Source organism: Nelusetta ayraudi, unplaced genomic scaffold (genome assembly GCF_046127955.1).
Source record: "Nelusetta ayraudi isolate G7.1 ecotype Tasmania unplaced genomic scaffold, CSIRO-AGI_Nayr_v1 ptg000011l, whole genome shotgun sequence".
NCBI classification, from domain to species: domain Eukaryota; kingdom Metazoa; phylum Chordata; class Actinopteri; order Tetraodontiformes; family Monacanthidae; genus Nelusetta; species Nelusetta ayraudi.
The window spans coordinates 3,252,724-3,270,991 of NW_027466061.1; the positions used below are offsets into that span (position 1 = coordinate 3,252,724).

General features: G+C 43.6%; 1 protein-coding gene across 19 annotated transcripts in view; it reads right to left on the reverse strand.

Annotated features, from left to right (window-relative positions):
* Positions 1–18,268, reverse strand: part of dlg2 (discs, large homolog 2 (Drosophila)) — a 122,344-nt gene that overhangs the window by 62,574 nt on the left and 41,502 nt on the right. For 13 of the 19 annotated variants that reach the window (XR_012926167.1, XM_076020043.1, XM_076020041.1 and 10 more), the window contains 3 exons: positions 8,846–8,929; positions 7,113–7,277; positions 4,831–4,890 (listed from right to left, as the gene is read on the reverse strand). Coding sequence is in view for 18 of the 19 variants with exons in the window: in XM_076020043.1 (XP_075876158.1) it covers positions 4,831–4,890; positions 7,113–7,277; positions 8,846–8,929 (309 nt within the window). In the remaining variant the exon portion in view is untranslated. Of the gene's footprint in view, positions 1–4,830; positions 4,891–7,112; positions 7,278–8,845; positions 8,930–17,806; positions 18,086–18,268 lie in introns of those variants that run through there. The other 6 variants (XM_076020044.1, XM_076020058.1, XM_076020054.1 and 3 more) reach the window with 3 other exon arrangements.

Genomic DNA, 18,268 nt, shown 5'->3' on the forward strand with positions numbered 1-18,268 from the left:
GAAAAAAATGGCTCAGTGGGGTTATTTTCAGTGCACCATTATGTTCAATCAAGGTTTGATGAGAACTCTTCGTGAACGCAGTAGCCTCCGCAAGTACCGCACACTTTGCATGACACCCTGCTTGCTTCTATTCAGGCAATTTTTCTATGCAATAAGCATAAAATTGGTGCTGCGACCCTGGTCGAGACGCCGATGATGTTACAATGGTTTGAACACCTAGAGAGGGTCAACCACATGGTCATGAGCAATGATGGAAGAGTTGCATGAACCTTCGTGAAAGGGACTAAGTAGTCCAACTGCATCGTTAACCCTTCAACCATAGCAACGACATTATGGTCACTGTAAAGACCGACGTATCACGGCTACTGCCCACTGCTGCAGCTATTTGGACACATTCATGGCACATCCGGATAATAAGGACAACCATTTAAAATCCAAAGACAGTTACTGCAGTAAGTTTCCTGCCTTGACTATTTAAGAGATAGTCAGTTATAACATTAATCACTGTCTGCCATATAAATCCACATGCATTTATCCAGAATTTTACAGTATTTTATAGTTATATGCTCTTTATCACCCCCCCCCCCCCCCCAACCCCCCTACCCCTTTAAAAAGATCATACGGGGCCTTACAGAACAAGAAAAAACTAAATACTATAATAATCAGTATATTTTCAGTGCAGACTTGAAAGTGTTCATAGTTGAAGGCTGTATCCCCTCAACACTGTGATTGTGACATTTAGAATTTTTCACCAGCATGTCTTACTTTTAATCTTCCTCTGCGTGTTTCTAAAGAAGGGTGTTTATCAAGCAAGTGTGATGGAGCCAGGATTATTAGAAGTGGAGAAGTGGCTGATTACTCCTCACCCCTCGCTACTGCTGCTAAACCCGGCTTCACCGGTAATGAAACTAGGTTAGTGTGAGAAATGTCACATTTTCCGGTATGGAATATCTTCATGGCATTTCTGAGTTCCCGTCAAATTCGGAAGAACTCCTCAAAAGCGCAATCAGATGGCTCATGTAACTCGCTGATCTCAAGGCATCACTGTCTAATTTGGATTAATTTTAAACAAGCTACGCCACAAACACAAAGCTGTGTTACTATCCTGTTTCTCAGGTGTGTGCACTGTAGGAATGCCTACTTTGGCAATTTCTCTTTAAGCATAACAGTTCACAGGTAATTAAATAAACCTTGATTTTCAAAAGTGCCAAAATGTGGATGAGGCAGATGGGCTTTTTTAAATAATTGTCAATCCATGCAGAGGAGGAGACATTTTGCTGAATCTCTTTCATGACTGGGGGCCCAGACAGCTCCTTTGACCCTAATAAGAAGGCCGAAAAGTGGCTTTTTTTTCAACCACCTAATGAATATTCATGACTTTTCTATGATAAATTGGGCTTTCTGGGTAACTCTAAGGATGGCATTTAGATTTACTGAAGCTTTTCATCAAATTTTAACCATCTCAGCCTTTACTGTCTTCTCTAAAAACTTTGCAAGAAACTACCTTTTGATTTTTGATTCATCCACTTTTGCATGTCCCTAATGAAAAGTGCATTTCCCCTATTATTAAAGCACTAGAACTGCAAACGGTTTCAAAACAGTAATAAAACCATGGCGTATTGAGGTCTGAGGCAAAAACTCCATCGGTATTTCACTGTTTATGTGGACGATCCAGCTCTTGAAACCAGTTGCCGTCATCATGATGAATGCCCGTGTATTAATTGACTAATTCTGCACAACAAACAGTTTAGAAAGAGACCACCTTATGAGTATGAAGTACGATGTACTCAGCCATTCCCGGCGGCTAAGCACGTACAAAGTAAATAAACCAATATTAGAGAATATAAGAGGGCTTAGTCTCCCAGAAGCTAAAATAGACTTTCTTACATTTGCTTTCCACTCTCAAGCACCACTGAACCTGAAACCTTAGTGGTTTGTCCTTGTTGTAGGGCTTTTACTGCAACGTGCTACAAAGGGCCAGGAAATTTAGAGTGGGCTGTTATAATCAAGATCGGGATATTTGCCATGAGGTACAATCTGCACGGCGGCCTCCTCTAATGACTTTGTAGCAGGGGAAGTGTTCCAGTGCCACAAACAAGAAATAAGTCCATAGAGGAGCCAAGAAGAAATAAAAAACACAAGGTAAAACAAAACAAAACATTTTGTCTCACAAAATAGGCCATCCGCACGTCTTTGCACTTCAAAGCCAATGAAATGGTGTGAATCTCGCTGGTGTGAAATCAAGGGAAAGGAACGAGGACGACTGAACTGTTGCCTTGCTGACATCAAATCCTGTCCTTGCAGTTTATCGTTTGATCACCTTTTCGCACAAGGTCACTATACTGGAGTCAGGAGTGGAAAAAACAGAGATGTAGCTCTTATGGCAGGTGCAAAAAAAGAAAAAAACAAAACAAAACAAAGGGAGAGCGGCGTAAAAAGGTGTGAGGCTTCTGGATGTTGCAGTTTTAATCAGTGTTGATGATGGTCAAGTAGTGACTGTTCTGCAAAGTGTAAAGAAAGATTTCTTGTACATCCGCCAGAGTGCGGGCGGCCCTTTCACCTTTCAGAGGTCCGGTGTGTAATATTTGGCCTGCTTTATGATTATCATATTGGTAAAATATACTAATTATACTGCCCATTAATACATTGATAAGTGTGTACTTGCAAGTAATTTGGCTTTCTTACCCATAGAACGGGTCTTATTTATATAGAAGAATATTCATATAGCAAGGATCAAGCTGCCATCTTGCACCCCCATATGTCTAAGGAAGCCTGGAGTGGACAATCCAGGAGATTATGTATTTAGGTTGAATGCTCACGTCCTCTAATACACCAACAAAGGAGAAGGTGGACGAGGTATCCAGGTTTGTGTGCGCAAGCCACCGTAGTTCACTGGCAAACTCGGGAGCGGGAGGGCGAGAGGGTGAGCGCTGCAATCTAAAATGCAACCACTTGATGTCTCTGTTTCTTCTCAAAATCTCTAAATATTACACACTTAACCTTTAATAAACGTCTGCAAAACACAATGAGAAATTTCGCCACTTCCTGAAAAGTAACCTCCACCTTACGGTAGGTGGCTCAGACGCCGCTGAAGAGTTTCTCCTGCTTTCTGACCTCCGATGACCCTCTCCAGCTCAAACCCCTGAATGCCGCCGCAGCCTTCCGTCCTCCGCTTCTTCCCGCCTGACTGACAGGAGAAGTAATTGCGTCAAAAACGCACGTGTTTTCGCGAGGAGATATCACCACACAAAGAGGCGCCGGATCAATACCAGCGCCACAGCGGGTGGAATCAATAAGACTTCCCTGAGTCACACTCTCTAATCAGCGGCGCTTTATTTGGCCGGTGAGAGAGGTAGGAGGAGGGGGGTCTGCGATGCGCCTCCTCTGCTCCGAGACAAATCATAATTCTTCGCCGGGCGCTGCCTTTACAATTACGCCGGTCGTATTAAAGCAATTTCTCTTGCCGCAGAAGTCCCAAAGGCCGAGCGGAAACAAGCGTGGTGGCTTCCGATCACAACTCGGCTCCACTGCTCCCGTTCAAACGTCACATCAGGTCGGGCTTAACGCCGCAAGGGGAAGCGATCCGCAAGGAAATCACACTCGGAGAGACTCGATATTTATCGATGCAAATGCATTCAAGAGAGAGAATGAAAGCAAAAAGAAACAGCTGAGTGCCCTTCATACTGTCTCATTATGATCCCAGCACTTGATTGTTGATTGAGCTTTTAGTTACTGAATGAATTATTGAGCGGATAAAATGTCAAAAAAGATGATGCCCAAAAGCACAAAGGGCATCGTATCATGTGCTGCTTCAGAAAGACAAGAACAAAACTTATTAAAAGTATTATATTCTGAAACTCCACTTTGCTGCTTTGGAAAATGTTACAGCGTAAAAATGAAACTAATTATTTCATTTTTTTCAGTAGAGGCTGATGCTAATAACAAGCTTGAACATCAAACAACAACATCAGTGTCTAACTGCAAGGAGCCATTAAATGAAACTTTATCAAATCAAAAAATTCAATCATTTATAATGTTTTTTTAAGATAGCAAAGGAATTCAGCTCTCATATTCAAGACTGACGAGATGGGTGCGGTGCTTTTAATGTTAAGTTATTCCTTCCTTTTTTTCTGGATTCATGTCTTTGGTTTTTGCATTGCGAGTCCAGTCTCAGTGGCATCTGATACATCCCTGCCCATCCTCTGGAGAGGGCTGAGCCTACTCCTCATCAGTTGGCTGCAACACATCACTGGAGGACACCTCTGCTCACCAAGAGCGCTCACTCCTCCTCGCCCTGTTGGAACTTTTCACACAATTTCCTTTTCCCATGTTTCTGCCAGCAACATCGCGGGAGAGACGGAACACCGCGCGCCCAAGCATGTTACACTTTCTTGTTTCTTATTAGTTGATAACGAAGGCCTTATATGAGGCTTGCAGGATTTTGAACACTTGACCAGAAAACCTTCAACATTTCACATACACGGTCACCAACAAACACAGACTGACAAGAGATCACAGTAACACCACAGCAAGCACATGGGAACTGCTGGCAAGCAAATGACTCACAAACACAGGAGGTTCTGAAATAAAATGTGGGTATGAGAGGAGTAAAACAGAACCAACAATCCCCAAAAAAACCCAAACAAACAAAAAAAAAGAAAAAGCCCATGCAGCACTGAGGGGGATTAACCAGGTTCTGGATACAACGACCCAGACACAGTAATGGAGAGAGTGTAAGACCCCCCCTTAAAAATGAGAAAGAAAATAAAGTGTTGGCACGACTCAGGGGAGGTATTCCTGGAGGAAAATTAAAATGAAATGAAAACTTGCCATGTAGTTTGCTGTGGTCACACCCGGGTATGCAAGATCAAAACGGGTAACCAGCGCAGGCTGCGGGTAAGAAATGAAACAAAACATCACCGGCCAGGATACTTGAATCAAGAGAAGAGGTTAAATGAGCTGAGTGCATTGAGAGTTAGCGTTAGCAATGGTGACCTTGTCACACATTGAAGGGAGGTGGGGAGGATGGGAAGGGGGGGGGGAGATGGGCAGAGGGGTTAAAGGCTGAATGAGAATGAGGGCGAGGGGATCACTCCGGCTTCCTTCATTACTCCTGACAATGAGGAAGAGCCTCTCGCAGAACAGGATGTCCTGCCATCACACACTGGCTGCATATCTGCAAATTGTAGCTCCCGGCCGACCGCTGAGGGCAGCAGACCGAGATTTCTCAGGTGAACAGCTCGTTAAGGGACACAACTGTGCACTAACGATGGTCTAATTGGCTGGTAACTGCCAACCGCACACAACTTGTACTGCAGCAATATCACTCCTGCTGATAATCGACGAGCGCTAACGTGCGTCTGTCCCCGCCTGCTAATTTAGCCTTTGATTCCCGGCCTACCGACGCTGTGGCGCACAGCGTAATGGACGCAAAAGTCACTCCGAGGTTGTCGGCGCCGCCTCGTCTGCGGGTGCGTCGTGTTTACACGGACAATTAGCTCGTTAACTTTGAAGCATCGCTCGGAAAAGACAATTAGCGAGACGTCCGGCTTGCCCTGACTGCTTTATGAGCCGCGTTTCTGTGATGCACGACAGAGACGAGGAGGTGAGACAGTCTGCCACGCAGCCACGATGGATGCATTTTTAAAAGGGGAAAGCAGGGGCCACCTGTGCAGAGCTGCCACTGACTCCGCCTCCCACAGAGGAAATCAGAAGTGAACATGTCTTTGAAACAGGGGTGAATGACAGATGGGCTGTCTCCTGCACTACGGCTGCAAGCTGCTCTGAAAACACACCATAACTTGCACTGTGACTCGAGCTAAATAGAAAAACATTTGTTGATAATATGGTGAGAATACCTTCTTTGCTCTTGGCTTGCCGCTAATGTGGACCTGAGAATGTGCGGTGGCAGTGAAAATACAAACCATTATTTCCATTCCAGCAACAGGCTTTCATTGAGACAAACCCACGTCTCTGCTGCTGATACACTGACAATGAACCAACTTAGCTGCGTGGCAGTGCACCCAGCTTCTTCATTACTTGGGCATTGAATTTTTAACAACAATTTCTTTTCGTTTCCCATAACCCTGTGCACTCATGTGCACAGGCTTTAAGCCACTCGCTACGTCCACCACTAGCACAAGCCACTTTAGCGCCCATCTATGGGCAGTAAGGCTCTGGGATCTGATTTGTCAAATGTATTGTCCTGCAAAGCCTGAACCGATGGTCCAGTGGAACTCATTATAGCTCGGGCAGATTGCTACATGCAATTTAGCAACTTTCAGAGAGAAAACTGAAAAATATACAATGTGAATTTAAATGTAAGCTGTGTAGGAAAAAAAGTGCTGTATTTTACTTTAGCATTCAGAGGGAACTTAGTAATGTCATAAATGAGAGTGTTGCAGTGAGATCAGATCCACTCTATAGCACCTTCAAACACACGCACAGCCCTCAAGATTACAAGGTGGGTTCTGTCAGACAAACATATTCATGGGCTGCATTGTTTTAAATTCCATGACCTTCCTGTCGCAACACTGAAGACATTCTTCCAATCTTTCAGCAGACCTGATCTGCTATCTGATAGGAACAACACGTTGTATTCCTGTAATGTAGAACATCCTCTCTTCATTGACAACATTGCCCTCTGCTGGCGACAGTCTAAGTAGACATCCGAGCGCTCTGCAACGGCTCATCTGCAGGCTGCTTGTGATCTTTTCTGTAAAGCTGATGAGAATCACAGATACGGCTGCAGCTTATACTCTGCACCTGAGGCCTCTAACACGACGGGCTTCAAAAAGCAACTGCGCAGAGAAAAGCGCTAACACGTTAGAGGCTGCGGTCATCCCTACTCCATGAATCAAGACAATGCAGTGGGGAAATGTGTCAAAGGAATGATTAATGCACAATGAGGGCAGAATAAGTGGACAGTGTTTCATTACTTCTCATTAAAACATGAAAACAATTGTGCTTCTGTATGTCAGGGAAATGTCAAAAAGAAGGGTACACTCAACTGTAATTCACATATGAAGAGGGAAAATGCATACAGTTAATGCTGTTAGGTGAGGAGCAAAACAACCCCATTGGAACGTCACAGTGGAGGCGAGCGAGCTCACCTTGAGAGGAGAGATGTGGGCGTGGGAGACATAGCCGTGTACATTCTCGATCTCCGACAGGTTCTTCTCTGACACGTGCACAAGCTCCGGCGCGCGCACCTCATTGGTTAGCCTTGGGAATCCCTGGTCAAGAGGCGGCGAGTCGTCTTCCTGGTAGTGGTACTGCTGCAGGTGGGCAGGAGAGGGAGATGATTAATAGGACACAAAGCATCTGAGTTTTTATTCCAAAAGCAATAAGGCAAATGCCTAAAACATAAATGCTAATAGAGCGAGGGGAAAAACAAAAACCTGAACACTTATGTTGGTACATTAATTACATGTTTCTTACGTTGTTTTGGGTGACAATGGTGTTTTTTCTGACAAATAACCTGTCAAAACATAGTTTAATAGCATTTAAACCTGGCGTACATCTTTACAGTGGGGTTAAAAAGTTACTCACATATCTACTAAACATACCTCATTCAATGTTATATAGTAATCAAAGGCTTGCCATGCTTTGGTAGGCCAATAATATATTCATAGTAACATAATATAATATAATATAATATAATCATATCAAGTAAAGTGAAATATCATGCTAACAAGAAAACCCCTCCAAACTTGAAATGTGAGGGAAATTTTTTACAGTAGAGAAAAGAGTGACAAATATTTGAACTAAAGAGTCGTGATAAGTGAGGTTAACACTAAAAGATGATGAGACTTTTCAGAATTGATCTGTCCTCTGAATCGTGAAATATCTTTTACACCCATGTTTGTTGTTGCTTTAATTATGTCTCTGCTAAATTATGACAGCGCAACTGAGAGGTACAAATTTCAAGAGCGCTGAACATGATGGGCATGAACAAACTCTATTAATAAATAAATTATCAGCACAACTCTAATTCTCATGATGTTAATGTAGCAAAAAATGCAGTGTAATCACTCTTGGAGGGACAGATTTAATCTAATCTAATCTTTCTAACCATTAAAAAACGTCTTGACTGCTGGTAGGCGAGGTTTAGCTTCCTAATGAGAAAACTTTATTCAGATCCTAGAATGCACAGCCACCGAATAGTGGAGATGTTGACTGCCAGAGGAGCTTGGTAAGTAAACACAACACTAATGCCACCAATTTAGTATTTATAATAAAATCTGATCGCTGCCTCTCTTCTATGTGGTTAATGTGCAGTTCTGAAATGGCTTACAAAGGGAACATCAAAGCAAGTGGTTCCCAAATGTGCATAGCAAAGCCCACGTGGAAGCACGGCAGCCAGTCTCGGTTGGCATTAGGGGCACCTTCCGCCATTACTGAAGCAAACATTTCAATGCCTATAATAGGAGCTCGGACAATTTAGTTTTCCACTGGATGATGAATTTCCTAATAACAATCTTGAAAATGAACAAATGATAGCATGTAAAGGGGAGCATTTTTTCATTCTAAGAAAGTTTTCTTTGCTTCGTGCATGAAATAATAGAATACTGCCAATCACAAATAAGAGTCCTAAAAATAAAATGATGTGTGACCAATGATAATGTATTATTTGCAGAAGAATAATGAGAAATATGGTTCCATTGTGTGATGCGAGCCAGCGCATTAGGGGAAGTACATTTTAGTGCATTACAGGTAGGGGGATCACTGAGATGAAATACCAACAACTAAAATATATATGTAAATGTATGTATTTACTTAAATGAAACAATAAAAAGTAGCATATGGAGAGAGAGAAAAAGATTCTGTATCCCCCCTCTCTCACCCAGGGAGCGTTCATCAAGGCAGGGCTCATGCAGGGTTGGGGCTGGCCGTTGTTGGGAGACCCCTGTACTGCTGGTGGCCTGTTCTGGAAAGAGCAACAGGACCGAATGTGATATGTGGCCGCTGAGAACAAAAAATGGAACAGCTGCAAAACCGTGGCAACGAGTCTGAAACGTATCTGACTGGCACATCCACACAGCAGCAGAGGCAGGAGAGAAGCTCTCTGGTCAGACATGCAGTTCTGCTGCTACTACCGGTAGCAGTTGTAGCAGTACAGGAGTTTGGAGAGCACAACAGATAAAGGGCATGCGAGATGAGGATGAGAGATGAGGCTGTGATTGGCTCAACCTGCGCCGACACAAACTATGACCAGTTGAAAAGTGACATGCTAAAAATGTAACACGGAAACACGGAAGAGGGGAGACGCGGCTGCATTGCAAGCATGGACAAACGTGTGTGGAAAGCAGCCCATTAATAGGCTACTATTTAAATGTATAATAATAATTAAATGTATAACTACACAATTAAATGCACTTCTATTTCTCTCTCTCTCTCTCTCTCTCTCTCTCTCTCTCTCTCAACATTTTCTGTCTTTTCTTTTCACCCTAACTGGTCATAAGCAGATGAGCGCCCACTGGAGTCTGGATCTGCTCTCGGTTTCTTCCCACAGGGGAGTTGTTCCTGGCCACTGTTCCACCTTGTACAATCGGTTTACCCCCGATTGTACAAAGCGCTTTGACACGCCTTCGGTTGCGATTTAGCGCTGTACAGACAATAGTTGACTGTCGAAATGAAAGAAAGATGAGCTCAAGCACTCAGCAGCCAGTTGGAGGTTATTTATAAGTGCGGGGCTGAGATCGTTCAATTCAGCGAGGGCGACGAGAGGAGTTTGAAACACGGACCCCGGCGTCGATCTGACTCATTGGAAGAAGCTTCTCGGCCCCAAGTCGGCGCACGAGCGATGGGAGCCGCCGCCACGGCTGTAATCCATAAATACGGAGGGAAGGAGGGAGGTAGAAAGGAGGGGCGCCACAAACAGAGGTAATCTTCACGCACAGAGTGCGAGCGGCTGCATCGGCGAGATAGGGAGCGGCGACGCTCCAGTGGTCACAGTCATTTTTGATGAGGCCCGAGGGCCGGCAACGTAAAGAGATGCATTTTAATGTTAGCAGGACACCGCTCTGGGCCGGTGACATATCTGCCAGCGGGGCTACTATAAATAGAGGTGCGTTCTCTGTTTTTTTTTCCCTTGCTTGGGCTGTCCGCTTGCATAATCCGAGAAGATGTGGGAGGAATAAAGAGTGGGGGTAACTGAGATTCTTTAAGATTTGCCACACTCTTTGTACTTTTTTTTTCAACATTAAGACGGAGGATATTGTATGATAATGATGAGATGATAAAAGAAGATGGAAGAAAAATGCATAAAGGGGCTATATTTAATAATAATTTGACTCTCTGTTTGAAAGCCCCACAGGTCCCACTCAACTTTAAAAAAAAAAAATTAAATCATTTCTTTATATGAAATTTGATTTTATCATCACAAACCGGTCGGCCCACTTCTAACAGTTGGTGAATTTCAAATGAAAACGCTGCAATACTCCAAAGTTGTTGCTCAGCGTTTCCCTGCAGCAAGTCGTCTCTCAACGGTATCAACTTATTATTCAGTTTGCTGCTCGAGTGTCGGCTGTGGTCTCCGGGACGGAGCACTGCGTGTGCACTCGGCTTTCCTTCAGCCGTCCTCCCTGGAGACGAGGACGCGGCGAGGCCTAGCGCTCGTCTGTTTTTGGCCCGATTCGGCACTTTCCGCAGTCAGATGTTCCGCAGCTGCGGGGGCAGGAGGAGGCAGGTGACTCCTGTTGTTTTGCTAACTGTAGCAAAAAATAATTGGGTACAAGGAGCGAGTCTAAATATAGGATCTGCAAGCACGTGCGTGCAGAGGGGCCAGTTCGAATCGCAGCTAGCGGTTAGCCGCGTTGGACACACGATGTGCCCATCTCTTGCTTGTCTTTTGATCAAGAGGACGTCTGCCTTTTTATATTTTGTACCTGAAGCTTAGCGATGGCTACCATGGGGAATACACACACACACACACACACACACACACACGCACACAAGCAGGGCTAACAAGAGGAGGAAAAGTTCATTTCGACCTCTGAAATCAAAGGGCTTTGCTCAAAAGACGCTGGCAAAGAGACACGGCTGGCTGCCTCCGGATATTGACAGAGAATATCTTTTTCTTCATTAATAAACCTTGTCTTCTCGGCCATTTAGGACAGCCGCCAGCCACCATTGCATCTCTGCTTAAGAATGTGAAATGCAGGAGCAAAACACAAAGAGTTGTCGTGGAGACTGCTTTGTTTTGGTTTTTGGCTCAAGCATTGGGCCATCAGGCATTTGCGATATATCATTATTATTATTTATATTTACCTATATTTACCTAAAGAAGGAGAGCTAAATCCATTGAGCTTGCAACTCAAGGCGCATAGACAAGGTGAGGGATGAGGGAGGACCTTGTCGCACATTCTATCAGGGTACAGAACAGCATTGACCCTGGGGAGATATAGATGGCGCCATGACAAGGTGTTGGCAGTGCTCGCAGACATCATGGAACAAGAGAAGAGAAGGAAACGTTCAGCCAAAGCAAATCCACTGTTGAGCACCGTCACCTTCGTAAAAGAGGGTCAGAGACCAGTCGTCCAAGACCAAGTCAAAAAAAATCTCCTGCAGTCAGGCCAGGGATGGGAACTGGAAGTTGACCTCGCGAGGAAACTCCACTTGCCAGAGGTGGTGCTGTCCACAACTCTGAGACCAGACCTCATCATGTGGTCATCACATGGAAAGAAGATCATCCTGGTGGAACTAAGGATGTGGAAGAATAGACCAAGTACCAGCAACTTGTCCTGGGCTGTCAAGACAAGGGGTGGACAAAATGGCTGATGGGAGTGGAAGTAGGATGTCGGGGATTTCCAGCTCAATCAGTGTGGAATCTGATGACAAAGGTTGGACTGAGAGGCCATGACAGAAAAACAGCCATTTGTGGGTTGGGAGAAGCGGCAGAGAGAGCCTCCTACTGGCTCTGGCATAAGAGAGAGGACACGAGCTGGAAGCATGGAGGAGAGGGGTAGTGACCTGGCCAGTCACTGCCGACTCGCCAACTAGAGAGTGTTGTGGTTGAGGGACGAAATACTCAATGAAGGTTGGAGTCCACCTGATGACCTCTCCTCCAGGCCAAGGCTTCATCCATTAGAAATGGATTAAGGAAAGCATATCTGATGTATTACTTATCATTAGTCTTCCTTTCATTTTTTTCAGTTCCGCTGGTATCACAACGTAAAATAGATGAAAAGTTCTTAAATATAAATAAATTTAGAGCTGAGGGAGCTTTTTTTCTCTCTCTGTTGTCTGTTTTTTGACACAATATTGCTGCAATTACAAGAACCTGCCAGACTCTGCCGCAGCCTGTGTGTTTCCCCTGGCAGGTGGGCAGCGAGGCTCCAGAAGCCAGTGAAGTGAAGCCATTCCAAAAAGTCCTTTTGCCAAGACTCCACCTCAGCAGATGGGTTCAAGGCTCAGGACTGAGATCAGCGGCAGACCATGTGCCATGGTTGCACAAACTTTTGGAACTTTAATAGTTACGCTTTCCATTTAAATATGTATCTATGCCTATATAATAATCATTTTGTAGATTTTGTAGATCTCTATGTCCCCCTTGCTTGCCCCTTTTCATCACTTTGAGATGTCTCTGGATGTGATTTAGTGCTTCATAAGAAAAGTTGTTTGATTGACCGAATACATTTTTAGAGAATCTTCCAACACTGCTTTCAAATGCCTATATGTTATCTACGTCCACAGCAGTAGGGGCCACGGTCATTTAGCCTTTGAGAGTAAATTGGAGTCCCACATTGTTGCATCTCAGTGCAGCACTACTACCACTGTGCGAGGTCGTATTGGGGGAATATCTGAACTCTTTCGAGACAGTTTTACTAGCTTTTATGTGATTGCTCTTCTCGGTATAATTATCATTAAGTTTTTTTCCTCATAATAATCCAATTGTTTTTCTTGTCATGCGTGTGATCAGATTTTTTAATTCTGCATATTTGATCATGGGGAAAAGAGAACCACAATCAGAGAGGCTCTGTGTGCATTGTGATGAGGCTGACAGCCTTTCTGTGTGGCAAAAAAAATCAAACTGTATGATAAATAAGTATCACGGATTTCAGGAATATGGCACTTTTTTTTTTTTTTTTTATCAGTTTGGTAATTCCACCCTCTGGCAACCCTGAACCTCTTTCAGCCTGCAAAGCTGCTTCGTAGCTGCACTCCCTGAGGTAGGTAGTCCACGACAATCCATCACTGTCACACCATGAGGTAAAAACTAATAACATGAAATAACAAGAAAAAAACAATAATGCAATAATGAGGGGAGAAAAAAAAAAAGACTTAATGAGGAAATGGGAAATTTTTCCCAGCCACTGTCGCTTCATGTTTGCTCTGGAGGGATCAGTTGGTTTTCTCTTTGATTGTGCAATAAGCCTCTGGTTAAAGATAAAAGTTGATTGATTGATTGATTTACTTCATAAAGAAAATTAAAAGAACACCTCATATCAACAACAATGAGAAATGTCCTATTTTCTTTCTCTCTGTTGCTCATTTGTGGCGCTTGTGCGCTCTTACAGGATGTTCAACAGTATCCATCTCATGAGCACGGAAGGGGAAAAACATTTTCTTTCTTCCATTTTTAGACCCGACTATGGGCTACAATAAACTGATACGCGGTGAGCAGCATTCCTCTAATGAGGTGAAACGATTGTGCAAGGCATGGAAATAAATGAAAAGCTCAGAGCTAAAGTCCGAACTACTGTACCAGTTCACGGCCATTTGACCTAAAGCTCCAGAGAAGCCCAGTGACCTATAACGTGCTGTGAGTCAGCCGCTAGAGCAGTGAGTAAAATCCACTCGTATCACACTGCTTTGAGTGAGAGACTAATGATGGAGGGAGTCATTAAATTACCAACAGCGCTTGATAACAGTAAAACAGATGTTCCAGTATGTAACATCAGCTACGACTAGAAGGAGACCGATTCATTAGCACAAGTTGAGTGTTTGGCTGCTGGATTTACAATGCGGATAAGCAAGGCCAGCGAGAGTTACGCGTGCGTTTTCCGATTGGCACTTTTTTTGCGGTTTGCTGAGCTGATCTGCTGCATTTACGTTGCAGTTTTCAAAGTCGCCCCGAAGTTCTGTCGCGATGGCTAGATGACGAGTTTGTCACAGTTGTCGGGGGCCTGGCTCAACTCACTGGCTGCATCACGCTGCCTCATCCGTGCCACCTTTGCAGTTTTGTTGCACACTTAAACAAAGTCATTGCGCTGATGCACGATGAGTCCAGCGTGAATCTAATGAAGCAGGGCTTGGAGAGCGAGCTGATGTATAGTGACTAATGCTACAGGGGGACAAGGAGAGACGTGGCGAGATGAAGGAGGAGGAGGAAGAGGAGGAAGAGGAGGAAGGCGTACAACGCGCTAGATAAAGGCTGAGAAAATGTGCTCGCGAGACAAAGTAGAGAGAAGGAGGGCGAATGTAATGCACTTTATAGGAGCAGCAACACATGTTGTTGTGATACGATTGCAGAAGCTCCCTCAGCTGTAAATAAAAAAAATCAAACCAGCGGTCGAGCTTAAATAAGCGGACAGATTAGGCAGGTAGACGGGTTCAACTGATGGTATTTTGGTCAATGGTGCAAAGAAAAATTGGGAAACCTGACTGTGAAATGTAAAAAAAAAAATAGAAAATAGAAATGCAGTAATCATGACATATATTTTAAAATTATTTATTCATTTATATTGTCCTGTAAATTAGGATCTCAGAAGATAAAGCTTGCCCACACACACACACACACACACACACACACACACACACACACACACACACACACACTAAAATACAATGAAATGCATGCAGCCATTAACATTTACTCTTCCATTAAATACAATTCGTCCCCAATTACCGTAATAACTCAGTGACGACCTGCTGGAAGAAGCTCTTAGTGACTACAGGACAAGATTTACTGCAGAAGCACTCTTGTAAAAGCAACTGGAGCTTCTCACTAAGTAATTATGTTTAATAGTCACAACCAAAACCCCATGCAGGGGTCTCAATAGGTTTTAAAACAGACATCAGAGTACGTCAATCTTCAAACTTCAATTGTATTCAAACTGATTACATTAACATTCAAAGAGCATTGCTTTGATGTTTGCTATGCTATTTGATCAAATGCAACCCAAACCTGTCTTGCTGCTGATAGAAGGACCCAATGCCACGACCAACAGCTTATCAGCTTAAAGTAAACATTTGAAACAAGCACAAATTGTCCTTTGTTAAATAAAACACATTTTATCATTTTTTAATTGACACAGCTTTGATGGCTGCAGACCATTTCCTTCAACTTCAAGACACATTCCACAATTGAACTTGTTTGCAAATCACAGCAATTTGACAGAAGGGGCAGCATTGTGGTTCCGCACTATTTGCTGGTGCTCTGCCAGCAACCTTCTATTGAGGGAAAAAACACATCATTCATCTTTCACTCAGAGAGCTATTTTTTTTCTGTACCATCTAAAATTACTCCAAGAGGAACTACCTCACGTTAGTCACTCTACGCATTGCAGGTTTGCAATTTTCAGTAAGTGCGGAGGGGCTGGTGGCAAAAATAATATACTGCATTTCATTCATCTTGTAGGTCAGCTGCTGTGTTCAAACAGTCAAGGCCCAAGGGGGTAAGCTAAAGTCACGGTGTGCTTAGAGGTGTCACACAGCTGCACAGGTGGGGTAAAAAATATGGCTATTGACGGCATCACGATGGGCATTTGACACTAATTTTGACATGCCACCATAAAACGTATATATGTAATTTAAATATGACAATATTGTTGTTTGATGAGCAATTGAACTATCCTCCCTATGCATTTTAGTGAGTGGCTTGGGGAGTGACCTGTGCATTGTGTGCGATCAGTTGGTTTGTCTGTGTGCATGAAGAAATTGCTGCAAATGAGGAATTAGACATTAAATGGTTGTTTCTTTCAGATTTGGCTAATTCTAATCAGAACATTGACCACTATAGTTCATATGGTGGACAATATGTAACTGGGTAACTGGGACATATAATGTAGTCAGGGCACCTGGAAGAAAAAAAAAAGAACCAAAGTGCATGACTTGCAAAATATAAGTATTAGGGATTAAAAATAGAACAATGCTTTATCATCTGAAGAGAGAGAACCAAGTCTCAACCTCAGAGAAAAGTACAACTTAACCAGATGCTTAATTCCATTTGTGTTGATGCAACTGTACTTTTACACATGTAGACCTCAAACACATCTCAGGTTGCGTTCTGGCTTTTCGTTGCAAAAAGAGTTAATCATACCTGCACTCCGGACATACTGGGTTAACCAGCTACAAAGCTGCTGTTGTACCATCAGCTGCCTGGTGCAGACTGTCTCAAATTGCCATGTGATACATTGAGCACAAACTATGGAAAGGGTGGCTGATGTGGATTTGCACAGTCTGTCTGATATCCAGTGAAAAAATGATGCCAGTGTCAGACCCCTGAGCAATGCAAATATTTTCCCAACCGATCTTTGTCTCTGGAATACAGTGTAAAAAGCATCAGATTCCCTGCATTTACAGCTTTATGACTACAGAAAATGATGACTCACAAATTAATGATAACATCAATCAATAATAAAGTGTTGATATAATTAATGTTTTGATAAGCCATCTGTAGCTTGACTACTTCTCCGACATCACCATCATTTAAATGCTCTTCCTTTCAAAGCAAAACACTATAATACTGCACGATCCCTCGCTTCTGAGCAATGCATGGGCTTCTAGCTGGCCGGAGCTGCAAGGCTGCTCAGCTGTGTGTATGTGTGTGTGTGTGTTAAGCGTAGTCACTCACGTGTGGTGTTGCCGTGCCCCACTGAGAGGATTCCTTCTCTCTCTCGTGTTCACTACGGAACCACATAACAGAATCAAGATGAGATGGAAATGTAGAGTGGCATGTCCGAGGGCAGACTTGGAGCCTCAGCATGGATTTAGTGTGGAATCTCCTAGCGGTTGTGTGCACTGACCTCATTCAGCAGCTTAATGTACCTACAGATAGGGTATATGCCCCATTCTTCCCTGCAACCCTAATTCCTCCGGACAGAAAAAGGGAATGTGAGCTACGAGAAAGGAAAAAAGCACCTGCCCTCTGCTTTCCTTGCATTTCCTTAAAAATCCATGCTACCCTGTCAGACAGTTGAAGCCAGTTTCTGCAAAAAGTGGGTGTAGTTCAGAAAAGACTGAAGATTTAAAATGACGTATTTTAAGGAACATACTTTCAACCTGTACTTATGGCAACATATATTATGAAAAAGCCTTTAAGTGGCTCATTAAATACTTGTAGTAAATAAAAAAGATGTCTGGATAGATAGATGATAGATAGATAGATAGATAGATAGATAGGAAAAAACAGAGGGAAACTGCTCAAAATGAATGTTTGACATGAATTAGAACTACACCAACATTAAGGACACTACACTGATGGCAGAGACATTACTCTAATATTTGAGGTGCCGAGGTGTGATTTTACAGGAAGAAGAATATTGTTTTTCTCAGAACACTTTAAGCCCCAGTAAGCTTCAACCCAAAGCGTTACGTTTTTTGCGGGATGCAAGTGGAAAGACAAAAACTGTTAATGCGGAAAAGGTCACTATTTTTTTTTCTTTTTTTCTTTTTTTCTTCCAGCCAGCTTTACAGAGCAGCAACATCTGTGCAATCAATCTCAGCAGAAAACCTTACAGACAACACCACCAGACGGTCCCCGGATGATCGCCACTGATGTAAACTTTTCCCGCGACACAAAGTGAGACATATTCCATCCCCCAGCACTCCTGTGAATCAAAGCAAGCGGTGCGCAGCTTACCTTGCAACCAAACATCAACGACAAAGTGTTGTTGGTGCAGGCAACTTTGCAGTGGCACAGCAGCGGGGTGCAATCCGGGCTTTTGACTATGGGAGACATTCCAGAGACCAGAAAGAGTGGGGAAAAAAGAAGGATGGAAGGATAGACTTTGCTGTCGTGCAAATTCTGTGGAGGAAGACAAGCAGCTGAAGTCGTACCCGGCGAGCGAGAGCTTCAAAGAGGATTCACGCTTCACGGGAGAAAGGGATTGCGTAGTGGCTTCTGCTCACACATGCAGAGGAACACAGTCAACCCCCCTACCCACCCAGTCGCGCTCACTAACTGTCTCTATCTCTCCTTTCCGTCTGTTCCAACTATTAACTGTCCTTTCTGTGGCGGGATTAACTCGCTACCACGGATGTCCATCACTTGCCCCCCAAATGTTGTAAACACTGGGGGGAAAAAAACACAAAAGAGGAGAAA